The sequence below is a fragment of the Oncorhynchus keta genome, chromosome 17 (assembly GCF_023373465.1).
Source record: "Oncorhynchus keta strain PuntledgeMale-10-30-2019 chromosome 17, Oket_V2, whole genome shotgun sequence".
Classification (NCBI taxonomy): domain Eukaryota; kingdom Metazoa; phylum Chordata; class Actinopteri; order Salmoniformes; family Salmonidae; genus Oncorhynchus; species Oncorhynchus keta.
Window position 1 is genome coordinate 23056159 of NC_068437.1, and position 27104 is coordinate 23083262.

Here is a 27104-nt window from a genome sequence, read left to right on the forward strand (position 1 = left end):
ACGTCACACACGCAAATTATGCAATTTAATATTTGTATTGAAATTCTTTATTTTCATTATGCAACTGTTACAGAGCTATTTAGTGAGACTGTATCCCTTAGGGGTATGACATAGTACTGCATCTTAACAGTATAGCTACTGTGCAATCACGCTCATCCTGTATCTACACATAAAATCATGTGTAAAGCCATACCAGCAGAATTAACTGGATATTGAGCAGACCTCTGATGCTGATGCCAATTATGAAGCCTCTGTAAACCTCATTCATTCAGTCATGTTAAATCTGAGGGACATGAACAGCATGGTCAAGGTCACCGGTCTTGTTATTTTTTAAATGTTCGTAGCAGGAGCTTTTACAGCAGAGCAACTGGAACAACTAGTACTGTTACAATCCACATAAGCCCCACACTGTGGATTCTTCAGCCAGTTCCCAGAACAACCCAGTATGCAGCAGAGACAATAGAACTAAGTGATTGATGGTCCTAACTCGGTCTGAACTCCACCAGGATCAGACCAGTCAGGTCATAAATGTTGAATGTCAGATCCAAATCCGCAACAGCATGAAGGAAACGCAACAGGTGTTACAAGAGAGGGCACTACATTTCAACCTGTCCGCTTTGTGTGAACTTAAGGAAAGTGTTGAAGTAGATAAAGAACATGTTTGCATCACAGAAGCCTCCTTACTAACAGATCAGTAACACCCACACCCTCTTTGATAACTGCCTGTTTATGCATCCACCACAAAGATAATGTGGTCAGTGTGTTTCTGCCTCATACAAATTAATATATGGAAGTGACAATGTGCTATGAGCTTTCCATATCCACCAGGAAGATGAATGGGAGTTCCTGTATGTTAGTCAGAGTGTGACATAGACCGTCTCTGAGTGGTAATATTACAGGGACTGTCTCACAGTTTGCTGACAATGTGTGGTAGAGTGAGAGGGTTGGACATTCCGGGGAACCCCCCATCGAAGGCTGCGTTCAGGACCTCGTCCAGGTTGCTGGCTGTTACAAAGTCCAGCTCCTTCCGGACGTTAGCTGGGATCTCCTCCAGGTCCTTCTCATTGCGCTTTGGGATGATGACACGCTTCACCCCAGCCCTGTGAGCTGCCAGGACCTTGTCCTTGATCCCTCCCACCTGCAGACAGAATCAGGGCTGGCACAATTACCGTATAACTGACGATTATGGATGAAGACAATTATGAAAATCAAATAACCTTAGGGGTTTTTGGGGACAAACTGCTGGCCGGGCATTCGTGCGGTTGAGTCAGTTTCTGAGATAACGCGATGAAACTTTGTTGCCCCTTGCCGAAACAAGTAAGGTGTTGTAGCAAACAATTAATAGAATGGGCTTGGAACCTCTAACCCTGGCAATTTGACTGGTAAACTCGCAATGTCTTCCTGGTATTGTGATGCAATCATTTCCATGGTAAAGTAGAATGCTCATTCAAATGATAACTATAGGGGTGAACGACTCCAGGATTTTGAGTCGTCATCTTTGGCTGCGCACCACATTATTGCAGAGTCCTACTAGGAACACAAATGTTGTATTCTAAAGAGGACTGGCATGAGCATACTGCTGCCCATTTGCCTATTTTGTTTGAATATAGAAGATGTGTAGGAAGTAGATTATTTCAGAGATAATTCAGCTGTGTGCAGCCTTGACAGATTCCCATGGGATGATATGGCACACTCTCCACGCTGATAAGCCTATTCTTTGATGTGTTGTATGCCCCTATTCGGACGGGACTAGTATTGATAGAGACGTTAGTCATGTAATTATTATCCAAGCATATGCGTTATTCCAGAGGACGATTCACACAGGATTCATTTTTAAAATTTTTACAAATATATATATATATTCAATTGACTTATGACTGAAGCTGAGGTTTGTATTCTAGCAGTGAAGAAATGTCAACGTCATGTCTAAACGATAATAGGCTACACTGATAAGTCATGCATGAATGCCAAATGTATAGGTCTCCCCATCATATTTACATTGAAGTGTGATCATAATCCTTATTTTAGCAATCCATGGTAGACTTCCCTCCTAATAAAAATGCCCCAGATTCTGCTGATTTGAGCTACTGGACAGTATTTGCATGAGAAAGTGAACTTGCCATTTCCAAAAAGTTTAGCTCAGTGGGGAATCGGGGATGCTCTGCTTTGGATCTATTGACTAACTAGGACATCAACAGCCAGGGTTTCATTAAATAAGCTATAGGCACAATACCTTTCATCGCCCATTTAGATTGAATTAAACTGACGTTTTGGCGATGTTCAACTTCAATTCACTGGCACAATTTAGAATAGTTTTGCCCTAGGCCAACTCATTGATGTACAGTCGTGAACAAAAGTTTTGAGAATGACACAAATATTAATTTTCACTGCTGCCTCAGTGTCTTTAGATATTTTTGTCAGATGTTACTATGGTACACTGAAGTGTAATTTAAAAATATATATTTTATTGACAATTACATGTAGTTGATGCAAAGAGTCAATATTTGCAGTGTTGCCCCTTCTTTTTCAAGACCTCTGCAATCCGCCTTGGCATGCTGTCAATTAACTTCTGGGCCACATCCTGACTGATGGCAGCCCATTCTTGAATAATCAATGCTTGGAGTTTGTCAGAATATGTGGGTTTTTGTTTGTCCACCCGCCTCTTGAGGATTGACCACAAGTTCTCAATGGGATTAAGGTCTGGGAAGTTTCCTGGCCATTCCTGACCTAAAATATTGATGTTTTGTTCCCTGAGCCACTTAGTTATCACTTTTGCCTTATGGCAAGGTGCTCCATCATGCTGGAAAAGGCATTGTTCGTCACCAAACTGTTCCTGGATGGTTGGGAGAAGTTTCTCTTGGAGGATGTGTTCTTAGGAAAAATTGTGAGTGAGCCTTGGCTGAGAAGCAACACCACCCATGAATGGTCTCAAGATGCTTTACTGTTGGCATGACACAGGACTGAGGGTAGCGCTCACCTTGTCTTCTCTGGACAAGCTTTTTCCGGATGCCCCAAACAATCGGAAAGGGGATTCCGAGAAAATGACTTTACCCCAGTCCTCAGCAGTCCAATCCCTGTACCTTTTGCAGAATATCAGTCTGTCCCTGATGTTTTTCCTGGAGAGAAGTGGCTTCTTTGCTGCCCTTCTTGACACCAGGACATCCTCCAAAAGTCTTCGCCTCACTGTGCGTGCAGATGCACTCACACCTGCCTGCTGCCATTCCTGAGCAAGCTCTGTACTAGTGGTGCCCCGAATCCGCAGCTGAATCAACTTTAGGAGACGGTCCTGGCGCTTGCTGGACTTTCTTGGGCGTCCTGAAGCCTTCTTCACAACAATTGAACCGCTCTCCTTGAAATTCTTGATGATCCGATAAATGGTTGATTTAGGTGCAATCTTACTGGCAGCAATATTCTTGCCTGTGAAGCCCTTTTTGTGCAAAGCAATGATGACGGCATGTGTTTCCTTGCAGGCAACCATGGTTGACAGAGAAAGAACAATGATTCCAAGCACCACCCTCCTTTTGAAGCTTCCAGTCTGTTATTTGAACTCAATCAGCAGGACAGTGTGATCTCCAGCCTTGTCCTTGTCAACACGCACAGCCGTGTTAACGAGAGAATCACTGACATGATGTCCGCTGGTCCTTTTGTGGCAGGGCTGAAATGCAGTGGAAATGTTTTTGGGGGATTCAGTTCATTTACATGGCAAAGAGGGACTATGCAATTAATTGCAATTCATCTGACCACTCTTCATAACATTCTGGAGTATATGCAAATTTGCCATCATACAAACTTGGGCAGCAGACTTTGTGAAAATTTATATTTGTGTCATTCTCAAAACTTTTGGCCACGACTGTAAACTATACTTGAATAAGCTTTTGGTGAATTAGAGCTATTTCAAGACAAAACATTGCGAGATACAGATTATCAAGACATAGCCTATGCGCACGGTTCTGACTGTTTGCCTGCCCCTCTTGCTGGCTCGCCTGCTCTTTCTCTTCACTATGAAAGATGCCTGTGTGTGTGTTCAGTCTCCGGTCTGTTGCATGTTTGTAGCTTAGCCTACTCATTGATAGCCCCTACTTTAGTAAATATGCAAGAAATTGTGAGATACACCTACACAGTACTGCGAGATACAGCTTTAGATTACCGATGCATAGCTCTGACTTCCTGGTGGCCGACCTGCCTACCTATGTCTGGCTGTGCCCTTCCCCTCGCTCTCCTTCGCTAGCTCGACCTTTCTTTGCTGTGAAAGATGCGAGTTTGTGTTCTCTGAAGTAGCCTACGGAAACTAGCCTAATCAGTCTCCTCCGTTATATAATAATACTGAATCTTAGGGGTCGATTCCACTATGCATGACACCCAGAAATTGGAGTTGACGGGCAAGCAATCTATTATTTTGTAGTAGACAACCCACCACTAGTTAACTGCTCATGCAATGGAATGTATTTTGTAATGTCAGTTGAGTTGAATCAACAAATCACGGCACATATTGATGGGTACACTTCCTGCTTTGTTCATATGGGTACACTCGCAATGGCCGCCAGTCCACCCATTATGCCGTCATTGACTTGAATGGGGACGCCCATTCTTTTCATTCTATTTCTACTGTAGCACATGCAGTCTGGAGCGGAGGAAAGGATGTGTAGTTGTGTCTCACCGGCAGCACCAGGCCTCTCAGAGTGATCTCTCCAGTCATGGCCACATCGGACCGTACCAGGCGCCCACTGAACAGCGAGGCCAGGACCGTTACCATGGTGACTCCAGCCGATGGGCCGTCCTTTGTGACTGCTCCTGCTGGGAAGTGCAGATGGATGTCTGTCCCCTCAAGAGGATCTGAACCACCGACCACTACATCAGACAGACAGACACACAGTCCTTCAGCCGTCATTGTGTATTGCTTTGATATGGATGTAAATGAGTAGCAAAGCTAAGGCAAAATGCGTTTTGTTGTGTGTCTTCACTCACGATTGGTCAGCTGGTAGGTCTTGGCATTGCTGCGCAGCCAGCTCATGGCCAGGTGGGCAGATTCCTTCATAACGTCACCCAGTTGTCCAGTCAGGGTCAGCTGGCCCTCACCCTCCATGCGGCTGGCCTCCACAAACATGATCTCCCCTCCCAGGGGGGTCCAGGCCAGGCCGACGGCCACGCCCGGCAGTGTCAGACGTTCCGACACCTGGACACGACCAGGGAGAGGAACACAATCATCTACACTGAGTGTACAAAACAGGAACACCTGCTCTTTCCATGACCTAGACTGACCAGGTGAATCCAGGTAAAAACTATGATCCCTTATTGAGTTCACCTGTTAAATCCACTTCAAATCAGTGAAATGATGAAAGGAAGGAGGACAGATTAAATAAGTTTTGTTTTTTTGTGTGTCAAGAACTGCAATGCTGCTGAATTTCACACAACAGTTTCCCATGTGTATCAAGAATGATCCACCACCCAAAGGACATCCAGCCAACTTGATACAACTGTGGGAAGCATTGGAGTCAACATGGGCCAGCATCCCTGTGGAACGCTTTCGACACCTTGTAGAATCCATGCCGCAACAAATTTAGGTTGTTCTAAGGGCAAAGGGGAGTGCAACTCAATATTAGGAAGGTGTTGTTAATGTTTTGTACACTCAGTATATACAGACACCTAGGTACTGGATCTGTAGTCATCTACACATCACTGCTATATTAGTCAATAACACTGAGGTGAGAGTAAGAGTATGGGGTTTACTATGTTTTAAAACTAGTTGTAGTCCTCAGTATCCTATGCTCAGTGAGGACTAGAAGAATGCTGTGGTCTGCCTTCCCTCCAAATAACCCTCCTTCTGCTCTCCCTGCTGTACACACAACACAGGCACATTCCAGTCCCCCTGTGAGAGCTCGAGAGCCCCTCACCCCAACCCCCTCTCTCCCCCAAATCCCATGGGTATGAATGGAATGCTAAGCTACATTAGTAACATAAGTGTGTACTTTCTGCAGCACAGCTACACTGCTTTAAGACTGCAAAGCAACATCATCCTAATCACAAGTTGGCACATTTAGGTGCATCTATAGTACACTAGAGTACTGTTTTAAAGTTGCACCCTTCAAGTCTGCAAACTAGTACGGTTAGAAGTGCATGTTTATAGTTGTCTCTCACTCGCTCAAGAGGACCAATGTTATGGGTACATAAGAACACTTTGGCTTTAATTCTGCATGACAAGGCTTTTCTATACATGTGCTTCCCACAGTAGAGAATCATCCTGCTGTATTTGCTGCAATCTGCAATGTCATCATTCTCTCTCCAGTGCATCAGTCTTCTCAGAGCAGTGTGTTGGGCCAGACAGTGCCCTCTCTCACCTCCATCTCAAAGACAGTGCATCAGTCTTCTCAGAGCAGTGTGTTGGGCCAGACAGTGCCAACCCCTACCCTCTCTCACCTCCATCTCAAAGACAGTGCATCAGTCTTCTCAGAGCAGTGTGTTGGGCCAGACAGTGCCAACCCCTACCCTCTCTCACCTCCATCTCAAAGACGTGCGGCCCCAGGATGTCTTTCAACGCGATGTGGTCCATGACGATGGGCATATCTGGGGGCGCTGCCATGTCACCGTCAGGCTCCTCTGCCCTCCTCCCTTGCTTCCCCTCTGACACACACACACACACACACACACACACACACACACACACACACACACACACACACACACACACACACACACACACACACACACACACACACACACACACACACACAGAGAGAGAGAGGTCAGAGAGAATGAGAACATAGAAAGCAGGTGAGCAAATTATAGAGATTAATAGAAATATTAGCAACAGCAAAAGTTCATTTGAGAGGTTGGAGGAGGATGTAAAACAACAAGGTGTGTGTGTGTGTGTGTGCACATAGTGCATGTCTGAGTGGATGTTCTTGTACACAACACAGCTTCCCCAGACCTCTTATTATGCACATGCTGATCACTGGTCATGTGACCTGACTACCAATGCAAAGTGGATGAGGAGCATGGTGTTCCCCTCAACAAAGCTAGTCCATTCAGTGGCAACACTACACTGCAGCACAACACTATTTTACAAACACTTAATGGATAGTTAAAGAGGGGGGATAACTGAGGGCAGTCTTTATGGACTGACATATCTATGTAGTGAGTGAATGTGTAATATAAATCAGCTCTGACAGTCCCTCTTTGAGCTGTCTAGTGCCATGAAAGACAAAACAAAGAGAGGGATGAAAGGAAGGATACAACCAGGGGAGAGAGGTGGGCAAAGGAACAACAGCCGTGCTCCTAACTGGTCATGTGACAGCTGTCATGAGCCGCCAGTCATTGAGCAGCTGGTAGAGAAAAGAAAGACACAGCACGCACACACTCCTCCTCACAACTCTTTGTTCGGTCTGCCAATAATGTCACCGTTACCTGGCAACAGACAGCCATTTACACAAAGAGCAGAGGAAGAGTGTCATTCTCTCTTTTCATCTGCTGCTGTTTTGCAGTGGGAGTGGTTACACAGAAGCGAGGGGGCAGGGGGGGGCAGTCCAAATCTGTTTCAATAGGGCAACAGAGCCATAAAACCCCTCTGTTCTGCCCCCCCCCCCCCTCCTCTCTCTCGGCTCAGGCCGTGTTAACTGCCAGGGTGATCTCTCCTGTTACACAAGAGCTGCTGCACAGAGACACTGGGGGAGGGAAGGCAGGGGGCATGTGGTCGTGAGGCCGTCTGTTAGCAGGATTATCCCCCCATACCCTTCAGAAGGGGGATGACGTGTGTGTGTGTGTGTGTGTGTGTGTGTACGGTGTGTGAGCATGCGTGCCTTTATGTTTGAGAGGGCATTGTGCATTGGTCAGCAGATTTATAATATAATAATAAGTCAGGGACTGCACAACCAACCGGCGGTGTGAATGTGTGTGAGGTGACGGTGCTCACTGGAGGGAAGGAGGGAGCACCTGGTAGTGTACATAGTATGATATAGCCATGTCTGTTCCTAACAACTCAATTAGCTCCAGCCTCCAGGGGCAGATATTGTGATTTCACAGCTTGTCTGTGGGGAGTGCTAGTCTGTATACAGCAAGCCACTGAGGCACTGCTGAGACCAGCTCACCACTGCAGTATGTTTGAGGGCAGGGCCTGATACTGTAGCTGTGCCAGTCAGTCAGTCCTCCCTCCTGCCACACAGAGAGTGGTTTTCCCCTGCTGGTTTTTCTACCTCCGTGCTCAGCTCCCTGGGGGGCACTCTCAGCAGGCGTGGCCTCTGATTTGGTAACATTGTGACCCTCTGCGACCTTCACTGCCACTGCTCGACATATCGCACCGATCTTCCTCTCCAGGGACCGGACACCGGCCTCACGAGTGTACCTGCGTGTGCGCGCACACACACACACACACACACACACACACACACACACACACACACACACACACACACACACACACACACACACACACACACACACACACACACACACACACACACACACACACACACACACACACACAGTTCCGCTATCATCAACCATGATGGTTAAAATGACAGTGTGACTGTTTGAGACATCACAATCTCCCCCCTGGCCATGCTGTTAGGTGCTGGCCCCATCTGCAGCATGCTCTGATGTCCACAACACTAAGGATCTATCATGGTCCTACTGTACTCTATATCATCTACTGCATCTTTATGTAATACATGTATCACTAGCCACTTTAACTATGCCACTTTGTTTACATACTCATCTCATATGTATATACTGTACTCAATACCATCTACTGTATCTTGCCTATGCTGTTCTGTACCATCACTCATTCATATATCTTTATGTACATATTCTTTATCCCCTTACACTTGTGTCTATAAGGTAGTAGTTCTGGAATTGTTAGCTAGATTACTTGTTGGTTATTACTGCATTGTCGGAACTAGAAGCACAAGCATTTCGCTACACTCACATTAACATCTGCTAACCATGTGTATGTGACAAATACGATTTGATTTGAATTTGATTTGGTCCAAACACACCAACACAGTCGTAAAGAGGGCACGACAACGCCTCTTCCCCCTCAGGAGACTGAAAATATTTGGCATGGGCCCTCAGATTCTCAAAAGGTTCCACAGCTGCACCATTGAGAGCATCTTGACTGGCTGCATCAAGATACGCTACAGAGGGTAATGCGTACGGCCCAGTACATCACTGGGGTCGAACTCCCTGCCATCTAGGACCTCAATACCAGGCGGTGTCAGAGAAACGCCCTAAAAATTGTCAGACTCCAGCCACCCAAGTCATAGACTGTTCTCTGCCACCGCACAGCAAAAATGGTACTTTAGCGCTAAGTCTAGGACCAAAAGGCTCCTGAACAGCTTCTACCCCCAAACCATAAGACTGCTAAATACACTGAACAAAAATATAAAATGCAACATGTAAAGTGTTGGTCCCATGTTTCATGAGCTGAAATAAAATAACCCAGAAATGTTTCATACATACATACAAAAAGCTTATTTCTCTCAGATTTTGTGCATACATTTGTTTCATCCCTGTTAGGGAGAATTTCTCAAGGCATATCAAGAAGCTGATTAAACAGCATGATCATTACACAGGTGCACCTTGTTCTGGGGACAATAAAATGCCACTACAATGTGCAGGTTTGTCACACAACACAATGCCACAGATATCTCAGGTTGAGGGAGCATGGGATTGACATGAGCTGTTGCCAGATAATTTGTTCATTTCTCTACCATAAGCCACCTTCAACATCTTTTTAAAGAATTTGGCAGTACGTCCAACTGGCCTCACAACCGCAGACCACATGTAACCATGTCAGCCCAGGACCTCCACATCCAGCTTCTTCACCTGCAGGATCGTCTGAGACCAGCCACCCGGGCAGCTGATGAAACCAAAGAATTTCTGCACAAACTGTCAGAAACCATCTCAGGGAAGCTCATCTGTGTGCTCATCAGCCTCACCAGGGTCATGACCTGACTGAAGTTAGGCGACATACTGTGGGCAAAGGCTAACCTTTGATGGCCACTGGCACGCTGGAGAAGCGTGCTCTTCCCTGGTTTGAATCCCGGTTTCAACTTTACCGGGCAGAAGGCAGGACAGTGTGTATGGCGTCGTGTGGGCGAGCAGTTTGCTGATGTCAACCTGGTGATCAGAGTGCCCCATGGTGACAGTGGAGTTATGGTATGGCTATAAGCTATGGACAATGAACACAATTGCATTTTATCGATGGCAATTTGAATGCACAGAGATACCGTGATGAGATCCTGAGCCACATTGTTGTACCATTCATCCGCCGCCGTCATCTCATGTTTCATTATGATGAGGCACGGCCCCATGTCGCAAGGATCTGTACACAATTCCTAGAAGCTGAAAAGGTTGCAGTTCTTCCACGGCCTGCATGTCACCCATTGAGCATGTTAGGGATGCTCTGGATCGACGTGTACGACATACTGCGTTTCAGTTCCCGCCAATATCCAACAACTTCACACAGCCATTGAAGAGTGGGACAACATTCCACAATCAACAGCCTGATCAACTCTATGTGAAGGAGATGAGTTGTGCTGCATGAGGCAAATGGTGGTTACACCAGATACTGACTGGTTTTCTGATCCACGCCCCTACCTTTCTTTTTTTAAGGTATCTGTGACCAACAGATGCATATCTGTATTCCCAGTCATGTGAAATCCATAGATAAGGGCCTAATACATTAATTTCCATTGATCAATTTCCTTATATAAACTGTAATCGGTGCATGTTGCGTTTATATTTTTGTTCAGTGCAGTTAACCAAATAGCTACTCGGACTCTCCTTTTGACCACACGCTGCTGCTGCTGCTACTGTCTATTATCTGCCTTGTTGGCTTAAATAAAGGTGAAATAAATAAAATGGTCACTTTACCCCTACCTATATGAACATACACTATATATACACAAAAGTATGGACACGTCTTCAAATGAGCGGATTCAGCTATTTCAACCACACCCATTGCTGACAGGTGTATACAATTGAGCACACAGCTATGCAATCTCCATAGACAAACATTAGCAGTAGAATGGCCTTACTGAAGAGCTCAGTGACTTTGAACATGGCACCGTCATAGGATGTCCTCTGTTGCAACACTCACTACAGAGTTCCAAACTGCTTCTGGAAGCAACGTCAGCACAATAACTGTTCGTCGGGAGCTTCATGAAATGGGTTTCCATGGCCGAGCAGCCGCACACAAGTCTAAGATCACCATGCGCAATGCCAAGCGTCGGCTGGAGTGGTGTAAAGCTCGCCGCCATTGGCTCTGGATCAGTGGAAACGTGTTGTCTTGAGTGGTGGATCATGCTTCACCATCTGGATGGACAAATCTGGGTTTGGCGGATGCCAGGAGAACGCTACCTGCCCCAATGCAGTGCCAACTGTAAAGTTTGGTGGAGGACAAATAATGGTCTGGGATGTTTTTCATGGTTCGGGCTAGGCCCCTTAGTTCCAGCGAAGGGAAATCTTAATGCTACAACATACAATGACATTCTACATGATCCTGTGCTTCCAACTTTGTGGCAAGTTTGGGGAAGGCCCTTTCCTGTTTCACCATGACAGAACCCTGACCTCAACCCCATTGGAACGCTCAACATCAGTACACGCCCTCACTAATGCTTGTGGCTGAATGGAAGCAAGTCCCCGCAGCAATGTTCCAACATCTAGTGGAAAGCCTTCCCAGAAGAGTGGAGGCTGTTATAGCAGTAATGTTCCAGCATCTAGTGGAAAGCCTTCCCAGAAGAGTGGAGGCTGTTATCGAAGCAAAGGAGGGACCGACTTAATGACCATGATTTTGGAATGAGACATTCGACGAGCAGGCGTCCATATACTTTTGGTCATGTTGTGTATCTACCTCAATTTCCTCGTACACCTGCACAACGACCCGGTACTGGTACCCCATGTAATACAGCAAAGTTACCATTGCTCATTTGTAATTTTCTATACAAAAAAAAGCATTTCACTGTTTATCTACACCTGTTGTTCACAAAGCATGTGACAATACAAATGTACCCGTGGGTGCCCTCTGCGACCCGCCTTAACCTGTCTGGCTCTGGTAATCTCCCCCTTCTGTCCTGCTAGAACGATAGTCACTCCCCTCCTCTCTCTGACCTGCCACACTCCTAGCGTGTGTAAAGCACCCTCGGTGTATGTGTGAGTGTTTGTGTTCGTACTTGCTAATGATGTCCTGGGTGGTGTCCTGAGGTATCTGGAGCTGTTGGGGCGTGAGTCCATGCTGTTCTAGCTGATGGGGAATCAGGTGACGATGAGCTATCTCCACCTTCTCCTCCTGAGTGTACCCTGAGAGGACATCAAATACAGATACAGAGAATGTAATAAACACCTCTTCCTGACAGGCCATTACCATATTTATCCAGGCTAACACCACATCAATCTCGGAGGGGAACTGCCCATTGTGTCTTGGGGCTACACCATGATGTGTGCTATTAATGTGTTAATAACCAGTTACATTGATTCTACATAAATCAATGGCCAAGACAGGTACTCAATGCCCCTTCAGCTGACCCCTGTGCCCAACAAGATGACCCTCGACCTCTGACCTTGCACCTGGAGGACCTCCATCCTGTCCAACAGGGCCGGAGGGATGGTGGCCGTGGAGTTGGCTGTAGCGATGAACAGGACCTGGGAGAGGTCGAAGGCCACGTTGAGGTAGTGGTCTGTGAAGCTGTGATTCTGCTCTGGGTCCAGGACCTGGTGGGAGTCAGGCGGACACAGAAGAGACTCAGTATTAGGAGCACAGCTAACACTCAGCAACAGGAATGCATATTTCATTATACTCAACTGGTTAGCGACCATTACTAATGAGCTGCATGTCTACCAGCTGCAGATGTAGAAACATTTACACTGTGTGTATCTGTGAATTGTTGGTTCAGTCTTCACACTGCCAGAGGCAATAAACAAATCATTCTGCTTTGCTTCCTCCCCCACATCCCTTCTCCTCCTCCCTGCTCTGCCTCTCTCTATCCCTCTGGGCACCCAAGCAGAGAGAGAGGAAGAAAAATAGAGAGAGTGAGAGGGAAAGTGGGAGTAAGAAGGTGGAATGTTGAATGCAGCAGAACAGTGGACCTGATGGGTAATTCTGTGACTGAGCCTGAAGTTTTGGTTTGGCTGTGATGTGTTCTGCAAACACTGGCTCCCACAAAGCAGGACTACCTTACCGCGCAGGATTACATTACCGCGCAGGACTACATTACCGCGCAGGACTACATTACCGCGCATGTCTACCTTACAGCACAGGACTACCTTACAGCACGGGACTACATTACCGCGCATGTCTACATTACCGTGCAGGCGCAGGACTACCTTACCGCGCAGGACTACATTACCGCGCAGGACTACATTACCGCGCATGTCTACCTTACAGCGCGGGACTACCTTACCGTGCATGTCTACCTTACAGCACGGGACTACATTACCGCGCATGTCTACATTACCGTGCAGGCGCAGGACTACCTTACCGTGCATGTCTACATTACCGCGCATGTCTACATTACCGCGCAGGCGCAGGACTAACTTACCGCGCAGGACTACATTACTGCGCAGGACTACATTACCGCGCATGTCTACCTTACAGCGCGGGACTACCTTACCGCGCATGTCTACATTACCGTGCATGTCTACATTACCACGCATGTCTACATTACCATGCAGGCGCAGGACTATCTTACTGCGCAGGACTACCTTACAGCGCAGGACTACATTACTGCGCAGGACTACATTACCGCGCAGGACTACATTACCGCGCATGTCTACCTTACAGCGTGGGACTACCTTACCGCGCATGTCTACATTACCGTGCAGGCGCAGGACTACCTTACAGCGCAGGACTACATTACTGCGCATGTCTACATTACCGTGCAGGCGCAGGACTACCTTACTGCGTAGGACTACATTACCGTGCAGGACTACATTACCGCGCATGTCTACCTTACAGCGCGGGACTACATTACCGCGCAGGACTACATTACTGCGCAGGACTACATTACCGCGCATGTCTACCTTACAGCGCGGGACTACCTTACCGCGCATGTCTACATTACCGTGCATGTCTACATTACCACGCATGTCTACATTACCATGCAGGCGCAGGACTATCTTACTGCGCAGGACTACCTTACAGCGCAGGACTACATTACTGCGCAGGACTACATTACCGCGCATGTCTACATTACCGCGCATGTCTACCTTACAGCGCGGGACTACCTTACCGCGCATGTCTACATTACCGCGCATGTCTACATTACCACGCATGTCTACATTACCGTGCAGGCGCAGGACTACCTTACAGCGCAGGACTACATTACCGTGCAGGACTACATTACCGCGCATGTCTACCTTACAGCGCGGGACACCTTACCGCGCATGTCTACATTACCGCGCATGTCTACATTACCACGCATGTCTACATTACCGTGCAGGCGCAGGACTACCTTACAGCGCAGGACTACATTACCGCGCACGTCTACCTTACAGCGCGGGACTACCTTACCGCGCATGTCTACATTACCGCGCATGTCTACATTACCACACAGGCCTACATTACCACACAGGACTACATTACCACATAGGACTACATTACCACGCCAGTAGATAAAAGGATTCAAGCAAAGGGACAGAGGGAGCATGTGGAAGCATGCAAGATGGCTTTTGAACTAGGAGTGTGTGAAAGTGTGTGTAACAGAGAGAGACAGTGTGTGTGGCATGTCTGAGTAGTGCGCACCATTCCTACTTGGGGGTCAAGCTTGGACTTGAGGCTAGTGGGGCTCTTATCTGAGCTACCTGTAATGCATTCCCAGAGATGAATCTTCTCCTGGTATCAGCAAGGCTATCACACTGCTGCAGATAGGTAGGTATCCCGCTCACCTAAACATAGCGACTCACGTCTTCAGGCCATTACACTAATTGAATTTGAGACTCCTCACATACATTCAGTGGTGAGTGAGTAGGAATGGTGCGCACTACTCAGACATGCCACACACACTGTCTCTCTCTGTTACACACACTTTCACACACTCCTAGTTCAAAAGCCATCTTGCATGCTTCCACATGCTCCCTCTGTCCCTTTGTTTGCTTGAATCCTTTTATCTACTGGCGTGGTAATGTAGTCCTGTGTGGTAATGTAGTCCTGTGTGGTAATGTAGTCCTGTGTGGTAATGTAGTCCTGTGTGGTAATGTAGTCCCGTGTGGCAATGTAGTCCCGTGTGGTAATGTAGTCCCGTGTGGTAATGTAGTCCTGTGTGGTAATGTAGTCCTGTGTGGTAATGTAGTCCTGTGTGGTAATGTAGTCCTGTGTGGTAATGTAGTCCTGTGTGGTAATATAGTCCTGTGTGGTAATGTAGTCCTGTGTGGTAATGTAGTCCTGTGTGGTAATGTAGTCCTGTGTGGCAATGTAGTCCCGTGTGGTAATGTAGTCCTGTGTGGTAATGTAGTCCTGTGTGGTAATGTAGTCCTGTGTGGTAATGTAGTCCTGTGTGGTAATGTAGTCCTGTGTGGTAATATAGTCCTGTGTGGTAATATAGTCCTGTGTGGTAATGGAGTGAGTGAGTGAGTGAGTGAGTGTGGACACTACAGTGCTCATTTGTCTCCGTCCATCACTGTGATGGGGATTCTTAATCCCTCCTCTCCCATTGTGTTTCCAGGAGGTGAAGTGGGACGGTGATGCACCATAGAAGCTGATAACTCCAGCAGGAAGTGGAGCAGGGCCAGGTGAACCAGCCGAGGTCACAGACCTACCTCCAGGGGACTACTGGGTCTTTCTAGAGATCAGACAGGTGTTGACTTCATACATGCAGACTTATTTGATACGACTTGTTTCCACCATCCTCCTCTATATATAATCTAGGTAGAATCTTATCCCTCTCTCTGCCTGGCTGTCTGGATGAGCCTCTGTCCATCTCCCTGTATCACTCAATCCCTCACTCCTTTCCTACCTCTTCCCCTTTGTACTCCATATTGTTTGTATCAGAGACCATGAAGCTGCCCCCTGGTCTGGAGGTCCCAGGTTTCTCACCTCCAACAGGGCAGAGGCAGGGTCTCCCTGCAGACTCTTGCCTAGCTTGTCCACCTCGTCCAACAGGAAGACAGGGTTGTTGACTCCCACCGTCTTCAGCCCGTTGATGATGCGGCCAGGCATGCTGCCCACGTAGGTCCTCCTGGAGACAGGGAGCGAAAGGGCATCATGTCAGACAGAGAGACCAGTACATAGAGGACAGAAAATGGGGTGCAGAAAGGAAATGAAAGCAAAACAAGACAGGTGTGCAGTGAGATAATGACAGGACGGAGAGAGAATCAATGGAAGGAGAAAGACTAAAAACAAGGAAGCCAAAACAGGATGCTTAAACAACGTGCTGGACCATGTACATACAAACATTCTTGATCATGTCTCTCTGTTCCTACTCCCAGCTTACAAGCAGCAACTCAAGAGGGAGCCACCAGCACAGATAGTGAGGCATTGGACCGAGGGGGCTGCCTCAACACTGCAGGACTGTTTTGAAAATACTAATTGGAATATTTTCAAAGATTCATCCACCCAGAACTCATCGATCAACATTGTGGAATATACACTACATGGCCAAAAGTACATGACCGCTCGTCAAATTTTTCATTCCAAAATCACAGGCATTAATATGGAGTTTCTCCCCCATTTGTTGCTATAACACCCTCCACTCTTATAGGAAGGCGTTCCAATAGGTGTTGGAACTTTGCTGTGGGGACTTGCTTCCATTCAGCCACAAGAACATTGGTGAGGTCAGACACTGACATAGGGTGATTAGGCCTGGCTCACAGTCAGTGTTCCAATTCATCCCAAAGGTGTTTGATGGGGTTGAGGTCAGGCCTCTGTGCAGGCCAGTCAAGTTCTTCTACACCGATCTCGTCAAACCATTTCTGTACGAAGCTTGCTTTGTGCACAGGGGAAATGTCACGCTGAAACAGGAAAGGGCCTTCCCCAAACTGTTGCCACAAAGTTTGAAGCACAGAATCGTCTAGAATGTCATTGCATGCTGTAGCGTTCGGATTTCCCTTCACTGGAACTAAGGGGCCAAGTCCGAACCATGAAAAACAGCCCCAGAACACTATTCCTCCGCCACCAAACTTCACAGTTGGCACTATGCATTGGGACAGGTAGCGTGCTCCTGGCATCCGCCAAACCCAGATTCGTCCGTGGGACTGCCAGATGATGAAGCGTCACAGAAGAAGGGATTTCCACTGCTCCAGAGTCCAATGGAGGCGAGCTTTACACCACTCCAGCCGACGCTAGGCATTGCGCATGGTGATCTTAGGCTTGTATGCGGCTGATTGGCCATGGATACCCATTTCATGAAGCTCCCGACGAACAGTTATTGTGCTGAAGTTGCTTCCAGAGGCAGTTTGGAACTCAGTAGTGAGTGTTGCAACCAAGGACAGACGACTGTTACACATCGACTCTGCACTGGTACTCCTTGAGATTGTTATTAATTGTGTTACTATTTTTATTTGCACATTCTTACTTTAACTCTGCATTGTTGGGAAAGGGCTCGTAAGTAAGGATTTCACAGTCTACACCTCTTGTATTCTCCGTATTTGATTTTAATTTACACAAACACTACACTACAGCATAGCACACAAACACCATGTAAGGTGGAACCAGCATGAACCTCACATCCCGGCCCCACACTTATATGTATACACAAGTGTGCTATGCAACCTGAAACCACATCAAAACACACAACAGGCAGCTTCCTAAACTGCAGTGGTGGGTGGTTTGGTGTGGTGTCACAATTGATGCATGAGACTAGAGACTGGGGGCTATGGATAAACTCAGACTGGCTGAGAGACACAGGAAGGACCTGCTGGCTGAGATGTCATCATCCCGCCGAGTCTCCATAGTGACAGGCGAACCATTTGAACATGAAACATTACATCATGCTTCCACTCCTAGTTCTCTCTCTCAGGATTACTCACATTGTAGAGGGCTGTATACAAAACATTAGGAACACCTGGTCGTTCCAGGACAGACTGACCAGGTGAAACCTTGTTAAAAATCTATATTTTTACCCCGTTTTCTCCACAATTCCGTGGTATTCAATTGGTAGTTAGTCTTGTTACATCGCTGCAATTCCCGTACGGACTCGGGAGAGGCGAAGGTTGAGAGCCGCGCATCCTCCAAAACACAACCCAACCGAACGGCACTGCTTCCAAACGGCACTGGACTTACCCTCCCCACTCGCTTAAGTCAGAATATAATATCTATAGGGGTTTCATTTCCTGTGCAGAATACAATTTACAGACACAGCTGCTTGCCTGCCCACCTATTAATCCCCACCTCCGTTCTCTGCCCTCTCCAGTGTACCTGTGCCCGCGGATGTCAGACTGGTCACACACCCCTCCCAGGGCAATGCGGTGGAACTCCCTGCCCAGGGTACGGGCGATGGAGCGCCCCACACTGGTCTTTCCCACCCCAGGCGGCCCCACGAAGCACAGGATGGGCCCCTTGAGGGTGCTCTTCAGCTGCCTCACAGCCAGGTACTCCAGCACTCTCCTCTTCAGCTTCTCCATGGCATAGTGGTCACTGTCCAACAGCACCCGCGCAGCATGGATATCAAGACAGTCTGCAGAGACAATGCGGATCATGGTTTAATTCCAACACCGTGAATATTGTCAAAGACCTTATCTAATGTCAACCAAGTGATTAAGATAACCAATAATCTAGATTGTAATAACAAGTATTGTTTTATGTGGCTACATGACTATATAATAATAATAATAATATATGCCATTTAGCAGACGCTTTTATCCAAAGCGACTTACAGTCATGTGTGCATACATTCTACGTATGGGTGGTCCCGGGAATCGAACCCACTACCCTGGCGTTACAAGCGCCATGCTCTACCAACTGAGCTACAGAAGGACCAAGCAGACATATGGTATGGACTCCCCTGTGTGGTAATGCTGAATCATCTAAGCAAATGTCCCCAATACTCTCAGTGTCTAATGACTGGCTATAGAGGACAAAGCAACCAGTGACAAAATATGATATTGAGCTCCCTCCAGTGGTAGAAGCCTTTAATTCCATTTTGAACAGAGAGTTCAAAAAAAGAGAGCTGTGGTGGACTTCCTCGGGGTACACTTTGGTTTCTACCCCTCGTCCCAAAAAAGTGCCCTATCCCATTACAGAGAGTTTCAAGGTATAACGTGCATATGATGTGCTCTGTATGTATGGATATGTACATTTCTAAATTCAAAAAATAAAGTGTAAATGAATAAAGAAATGAACCTGAGATTGTAGTGGTGTCATAGTGGTGTACTGTGCATACCTGTGGTACTTTTGCTCCAGGGCAATTCCACCATAAGATCCAGGTAGTTTCGGGTGAGAGCGTACTCTGGCATGGACTGGGGCATCTTCTTCAATCTGTGTAGATTAACATACAGTGCCTTCAGAAGGTATTCACACACCATTACTGTTTCCAAATTTTGTTGTGTTACAGCCGGAATATAAAATGTATTACATTTAGATTTTGTGTCACTGGACTACACACCATACCCCATAATGTCAAAGTGGAATTATGTTTTAAGAAATGTTTACAAATGAATAAAAAATGAAAAGCTGATATGTTTTGAGTCAATAAGTATTCAACCCCTTTTGTTATGACGAGTCTAAATACATTCAGGAGTAGAAATGTGCTTAACAAGTCACATAATAAGTTGATTGCATGGACTCATTGTGTGCATTGATAGTGTTTAACATGATTTTTGAATGACTATACCTCATCTCTGTACCCCACACATACAGATAATGTCAAGGTCCCTCAGTCGAGCAGTACATTCCGAAAACAGATTCAACCACAAATACCAGAAGGGCACCTATTGGTAGACATTGAATATCCCTTTGAGCATGGTGAAGTTATTCATTACGCTTTGGAAGGTGTATCAAAGACACAGGCGTCCTTCCTAACTCAGTTGCCAGATAATAATTTCACCACAAGGCCAATGGTGACTTTAAAACAGTTACAGAGTTGAATAGCTGTGATAGGAGAAAACTGAGGATGGACCAACAACATTGTAGTTACTCCACAATACTAACCTAAATGACAGAGTGAAAAAAAGGAAGCCTGTGCAGAATAAAAATATTCCAAAACATGCATCCTGTTTGCAATAAGGCACTAAAGTAAAACTGCAAAAAATGTGGCAAAGAAATGAACTGTCCTGAATACAAAGTGTTATGTTTGGGGCAAATTCAACACAACACATTACTGAGTACCACTCTTCATATTTTCAAGCATGGTGGTGCCTACATCATGTTATGGGTATGATTGTCATCGGCAAGGACTGGGGAGTTTTTTTTAGGATAAAAATAAACCAAATTCAGCTAAGCACTGAGAAAATCCTAGAGGAAAATCTGGTTCAGTCTGCTTTCCAACAGACACAGACAAATTGACCTTTCAGCAGGACAATAAACTAAAACAAATGCCAAATATACACTGGGGTTGGGGACACAAACACACACACACACACAATGCATAGTCCGGGTAGCCATTTGATTAGCTGTTCAGGAGTGTTATGGCTTGGGGATAAAAGCTGTTGAGAAGCCTTTTTGTCCTAGACTTGGCACTCCGGGACCGCTTTCCATGCGGTAGTAGAGAGAACAGTCTATGACTGGGGTGGGGTCTTTGACAATTTTAGGGCCTTCCTCTAACACCACCTGGTGTAGAGGTCCTTGATGGTAGGAAGCTTGGCCCCAGTGATGTACTGGGCCGTACGCACTACCCTCTGTAGTGCCTTGCGGTCGGAGGCTGAGCAGTTGCCGTACCAGGCAGTGATGCAACCAGTCAGGATGCTCTCGATGTTGCAGCTGTAGAACCTTTTGAGGATCTGAGCACCCATGCCAAATCTTTTCAGTCTCCTGAGGAGGAATAGGTTCTGTCATGCCCACTTCACGACTGTCTTGGTGTGTTTGGACCATTCTAGTTTGTTGGTGATGTGAACACCAAGGAACTTGAAGCTCTCAACCTGCTCCACTACAGTCCCGTCGATGAGAATGGGGGTGTGCTCGGTCCTCCTTTTCCTGTAGTCCACAATTATCTCCTTTGTCCTGATCACATTGAGGGAGAGGTTGTTATTCTTGCACCACCCAAGCCAGGTCTCTGACCTCCTCCCTGTAGGCTGTCTCGTCATTGTCAGTGATCAGGCCTACCACTGTTGTGTCATCTGCAAACTTAATGAAGGTGTTGTAGTGCCTGGTCATGCAGTTGTGTACAGGCACGACCAAGATGACATTGAATGTTCCTTGTTACAGTTGATGTTGCCATGTTACAATTGATGTTGCCATGTTACAGCTGACTTAAATATGCTTGAAAATCTATGACAATAATTGAAAATGGCTATCTGGCAATGACCAACAACCAAGTTGACAGAGCTTGACAAATTCTTTAAAGAATAATGTGCAACTTGTTCTACATTCCAGGTGTGAAATGCTCTTAGAGAGACTTACCCAGAAAGACTGCTGTCTTTCAGCTGTAATTTCAGCTGTAATTGCTGTCAAAGGTGATTCTAACATGTATTGACTTGGGGTTGAATACTTATGCAAATGAGATATTTCTGCATTTCATTTTCAAAAAATGTGCAAACAATTCTAAAAACATGTTTTCACTTTGTCATTATGGTGTATAGTGCAAAGATTCAGGCCTTAACACAACCAAATGTAGAATAAGTCAAGGGGTATGAATACTTTCTGAAGGCACTGTATGTAATCAAGGTGTATTAGTGTTTTATTTTTCATTAATTATTTTACAAATGTTAGAATTTTTCTTCCACTTTAACAGATTATTTGTGTAGATCGTTAACAAAAAAAATGAGAATTACATTTTTATCCCATGGGTTGTGAATTCTTTCTGAAGGCATTGTTTGTGTCAATGCCACTACTATGGAAATATACACACATAATGTACACACACACTGCAAGTGTCCCCAAATAACCAGGAAGTCTGAATCCATTGGAATGTAAGGTAAATAAACTGTGGGTACCTTTTGAGCTCTTTGAGGCAGACACGCAAGGCAGGCTCTGGCATATTCGCTCCTTTAACCTTCCTCTCCAGGACAGCTGTGTCATCACCATCCTCATCATCACCCTCTTCATCCAAGGAGAACTGACGACCAGGAAGCACACCGCCTTTACGTACAGCCAGCACCTGAGAGATAGGGGATAGAAGAGTGCCAAGCATGAGGCATACTGTATAATCGCTGCATTTCAATTCTAAGCAGGCACTGCCTCTGATCTTTTAGCATGCCCACAAGTGTGACACTTTTTCCTAGAAGAAATGCTAACAGTTGAGTAGTCGTGTCATTCAAGCGTCAGCATGCTTCAGTTCGGCTGGCGGCTAGCCGAATAGCCAAACTGAGCGAGTGTGCTTGCATACTCCCTTAAAATACCTTCGCTTGAAAAACAAGAAAAAAAGTGACAATAGTACTGTTTGTCCCCTTTGAGAAGCCATAGCCAGTATACACTTCCTCAAACTAGTCATAATTAATCTAAGACAACATAAAAATTAAAGAGATTTCTTGAGTTTTTGCTGAGATTTTGGTCACGCAATTTTACATCTCACTAAGATGTTAGGTGCAGTATTTCTCAATAAAAAAAATGTGCATGAAAACAAGTCATCTCTCGTTGAATGACAACAAAGACTGTTGAAGAATCCCTACAGTTGACCAATCACGGACTAAGACTTTGGCACCAGAACTTTGGCTGGCCTCGAAGTTGTGTGTGCCAGAACAGCCCAAAAAAAACTTACTGGAGTCCAGAAGGAACAAAAACGTTGTCATAATATATGCACAAACTCTTCCAAACTGTTTTGGCTGGGAAGCATGCGAACGCCTTTACCCTTTTGTCATCGTCTAGTCTTGGTTTTCTGGTCTTCTGCAGCAGTTTGAGACCCTCAATCTGTCTGGTCAGCAGGGGAAGAGTCTTCTTAAAACGTTCCTCCAGACTCACTGCATCCAGAACCTGCATGTCCACATACATATCACTGTAAGTGTATAACAGAAAGCAGGAAGAGACGCATATAGCTGATACCCTTACACAGGGATGTGAAAAAAAAAATATTTGACATTCCTAAAAACAACACGGTACGTGAATGAACAAGCACCCACAGACACAGAAACACATTGCTCTACCTGGAGCTTCTCTTTGTTGGAGGTATGAATCATAGAAGCCAGGACATCAGGCAGGGTCTCCCTGGGGAGGCTGTCCAAGAGCCTTCTCAACTTGGCCACCACAGGAACAGACATGTCCAACATGCCTACCAACTAACCCAGACACACAGAGAGGAAAGACAACATAGTGAAGAAACACAGTGGGACAGATATGAAACACGGACAGGGGTGGAGATCAGAAATCAAGGTCTGTGTGGACAACAGGCAGTACATCTGTCTACGTAAACACATACCATGACATACATTACATAGGTGGATAATATTCTGTACATTTACAGAAGCGTAGCCTAGCCTATTACCCACATTGGAGGAATCCTCATTGGCTATGCTAAAAGAACATAAAGTCATAGCTTCTGGTCCTGTGTGGCTCAGTGAGTGTGGTGCTAACACGAGAGCTGTGGGTTCGAGTCCCGATGGGGTCAAATACTAAAAATACATACATTCACGGTTACTGTAATATTAGTGGCTTTGGATAAAAACATCTGCTAAATGGTATATTATTTTTATATGACACATATACTGTAGATTATATTACTGAACGTCAGGGATGCTGCTCCTGCACTGTCTGTCACACCCACCTGCACAGCGGCCTGGTAGAACCTCTGGGACAGCTCCCCCAGCTCTCCATCTGGCCCGGCTGCCTCAGACATCTCCTCTGGGCTGGTGTACTGCTCCAGCTTATCCAGTTGCTCCACCTCAGCCACGGGGAAGGGCCCCTCCTTCAGCAGTTGGGCCACGCGGAAGCGACACAGCCCTGTGATGAGCAGTGTGTAGTGGGGCTTGGGCCAGTTACTGCCCACTACCTGCACTGCCAGCCCCGCCGTGCCAATACTAATAAGGGAGCGGTAATTACAGAATAGTATGAGGCGAGGAAAAACATAATCGTCCCTCCCAAATCGGGGCGGCAGGGTAGCCTAGTGGTTAGAGCGTTGGACTAGTAATCGGAAGGTGGCAAGTTCAAACCCCCGAACTGACAAGGTACAAATCTGTCGTTCTGCCCCTGAACAGGCAGTTAGCCCACTGTTCCTAGGCCGTCATTGAAAATAAGAATATGTTCTTAACTGACTTGCCTAGTTAAATAAAGGTTAAAAAAAATTACAAATACCACCCTACTCCCTATACAGTGCATTACGGAAAAGGGTGCCACTTGAATTGCGGTCTCTGACCATAACATCTACAACACAGCTAGTGTACAGACAGTCAAATCCAAAAGAGTAAGATACAGTGGGGCAAAAAAGTATTTAGTCAGCCACCAATTGTGCAAGTTCTCCCACTTAAAAATATGTAATTTTCATCATAGGTACACTTCAACTATGAAAAAAATCCAGAAAATCACATTGTAGGATTTTTAATTAATTAATTAGCAAATTATGGTGGAAAATAAGTATTTGGTCAATAACAAAAGTTTCTCAATACTTTGTTATATACCCTTTGTTGGCAATGACAGAGGTCAAACGTTTTCTGTAAGTCTTCACAAGGTTTTCACACATTGTTGCTGGTATTTTGGCCTATTCCTCCATGCAGATTTCCTCTAGAGCAGTGATGTTTTGGGGCTGTTGCTGGGCAACACGGACTTTCAACTCCCTCGAAAGATTTTCTATGGGGTTGAGATCTGGAGACTGGCTAGGCCACTCCAGAACCTTGAAATGCTTCTTACGAAGCCACTCCTTCGTTGCCCGGGTGGTGTGTTTGGGATCATTGTCATGCTGAAAGAGCCAGCCATGTTTCATCTTCAATGCCCTTGATGATGGAAGGAGGTTTTCACTCAAAATCTCACAATACATGGCCCCATTCATTCTTTCCTTTACACGGATCAGTCGTCCTGGTCCCTTTGCAGAAAAACAGCCCCAAAGCATGATGTTTCCACCCCCATGCTTCACAGTAGGTATGGTGTTCTTTGGATGCAACTCAGAATTCTTTGTCCTCCAAACACGACGAGTTGAGTTTTTACCAAAAAGTTCTATTTTGGTTTCATCTGACCATATGACATTCTCCCAATCTTCTTCTGGATCATCCAAATGCTCTCTAGCAAACTTCAGACGGGCCTGGACATGTACTGGCTTAAGCAGGGAGACACGTCTGGCACTGCAGGATTTGAGTCCCTGGTGGCGTAGTGTGTTACTGATGGTAGGCGTTTGTTACTTTGGTCCCAGCTCTCTGCAGGTCATTCACTCGGTCCCCCCGTGTGGTTCTGGGATTTTTACTTATTTTCCACCATAATTTGCAAATTAATTAATTAAAAATACTACAATGTGATGTTCTGGATTTTTTTCCCTCATTTTGTCTGTCATAGTTTAAGTATACCTATGATGACAATTACAGGCCTCTCATCTTTTTAAGTGGGAGAACATGCACAATTGGTGGCTGACTAAATACTTTTTTTTGCCCCACTGTATGTGACTAATGTTGTGCCAAAGAAAATGGTGAATTATCAATATGATTTAACATTGGCATCCTACTTCAGTTGTTGCAGTTATTAAAGCATAGGAGGGACACATATTACTACTTAGTAACCAGTGAACTAACATGGTTGTATCCTGCTAAATGCAGGGTTAAAGTCCATCTGAAGTTCAAACGACCTTTCTAGAACAACTTACAGGAGAAAGCATAGGGAAAAAGTTTAAATTCCACTTTCAAAAATGTAAAGCATGATTTAGCTATCAAGTTAGTCCTATTTTTAAGAATCAATTAAAGGAATTCTTAGTAAGAAATCATATAACATCGCTTACTGATAGCACCACCATCGTAAACATTTCGGAACATTCAAACAACATCCAGTGATATAATAGACAGGACATGGCATAGTTTCCATTGAGTGAAGTTCAAGTACACTAGCTAGCTTTTCTCAATGTGACATTTAACTGACAGTGGTTGTTGTACAGCTTGCTAACTTAGTTGCATCATAGCTCCTACTACCGCTTGACTACAACAGGTAGCTGTTAGGCCTGCACTTGGCAGGCACAGACATGTTGAGATCTCTTGTAAAATAGCAGAATTGGCTAACTACTGTTACCTACCTATGCAAAGTGGGGAGATCTTCAGTATCGTGTTCAGGATCTCGGGTGTTGGGGATCACGCCGATGATGGTGCTCTTCAGCGAGGTCCCCTTCAGCAGTCTGTTCTTCACCAGATGCATGTTCCTCGCCGTTTCAACACTGATCCGCATCGTCGAGCCTGGCAAAAGCACCCCTTCATGGGTCAACAGCAGAGGCAGTCGACTTGGGATTTGGATACCGCTGTTGGATGACATTATTTGATGTTTTCCCAGCTCCCGATCTTCAGGTCAATATGAACAAAATGTATAGTACTTCTTTCTCCATCGAGTGACAGACTAGGGCGAATGTCACAACATTGCAAACTACGGCGTGCAGTAGGGGACAAATGCCCTCTGCTGGTCAAATGCATTGACATGTAAGCGCAACGCTCAATTAATTGCCAGTGGAGTTTTCCGATGAGAATGTTTCCAAATTGATACAGTACAATGTTGTTTCTTAAAACCTCTTCAGGATCCGCCCCTTTTTTTCAATTTTCGCCTAAAATGACATACCCCAATCTAACTGCCTGTAGCTCAGGACCTGAAGCAAGGATACCATTTGAAAGGAAACACTTTGAAGTTTGTGGAAATGTGAAAGGAATGTAGGAGAATATAACACAATAGATCTGGTAAAAGACAATACAAATAAATAAAAAACTGTTCTTTTGTATTTTTTTTGTACCATCTCTGAAATGCAAGAGAAAGGCAAACGTGTATTATTCCAGACTAGGTGCAGTTTAGATTTTAGCCACTAGATGGCAGCAGTGTATGAGCAAAGTTGTTGACTGATCCAATGAACCATTGCATTTCTGTTCAAAATGTTCTATCAAGACTGCCCAAATGTGCCTAATTTGTTTATTAATAACTTTTCATG

General features: G+C 45.6%; 1 protein-coding gene and 1 long non-coding RNA gene across 3 annotated transcripts; one reads left to right on the forward strand and one right to left on the reverse strand.

The window, feature by feature from the left end:
- lonp2 (lon peptidase 2, peroxisomal) lies at nucleotides 1–26594 on the reverse strand. Of its 2 annotated transcripts, none has more exons than XM_052465700.1 (15): nucleotides 26214–26594; nucleotides 23775–24027; nucleotides 23158–23289; nucleotides 22865–22987; nucleotides 22012–22175; nucleotides 19305–19399; nucleotides 18341–18599; nucleotides 16022–16163; nucleotides 12552–12702; nucleotides 12165–12291; nucleotides 8187–8335; nucleotides 6494–6606; nucleotides 4966–5173; nucleotides 4658–4848; nucleotides 1–1138 (listed from the first exon to the last, which is right to left on the reverse strand). In XM_052465700.1, exons 1-15 carry the CDS (start codon nucleotides 26444–26446, stop codon nucleotides 908–910), a joined length of 2571 nt encoding a protein of 856 aa, XP_052321660.1. In that variant the 5' UTR covers nucleotides 26447–26594; the 3' UTR covers nucleotides 1–907. The 2 variants fall into 2 exon arrangements, with proteins under 2 accessions (XP_052321660.1, XP_052321659.1); XM_052465699.1 differs by having other exon boundaries at nucleotides 6494–6618; nucleotides 26214–26590.
- LOC127908225 (uncharacterized) lies at nucleotides 12712–19596 on the forward strand. Its single transcript, XR_008066409.1, has 3 exons — nucleotides 12712–13084; nucleotides 15651–15782; nucleotides 18336–19596. It is a non-coding gene; the product is annotated as an uncharacterized LOC127908225 (long non-coding RNA).
- Nucleotides 26595–27104: the final 510 nt, after the last annotated feature.

Excerpts from the sequence above, each read along its gene's own strand:
- lonp2 (XM_052465699.1), bottom strand. The coding sequence starts at position 26,446 with ATGTCATCCAACAGCGGTATCCAAATCCCAAGTCGACTGCCTCTGCTG. Across the intron at positions 12,292-12,551 it reads GGAGGTCCTCCAGGTGCAAG|GGTACACTCAGGAGGAGAAG; the intron begins GTCAGAGGTCGA and ends ATGTCCTCTCAG. Across the intron at positions 5,174-6,493 it reads CGCACGTCTTTGAGATGGAG|GTGTCGGAACGTCTGACACT; the intron begins GTGAGAGAGGGT and ends GGTCGTGTCCAG.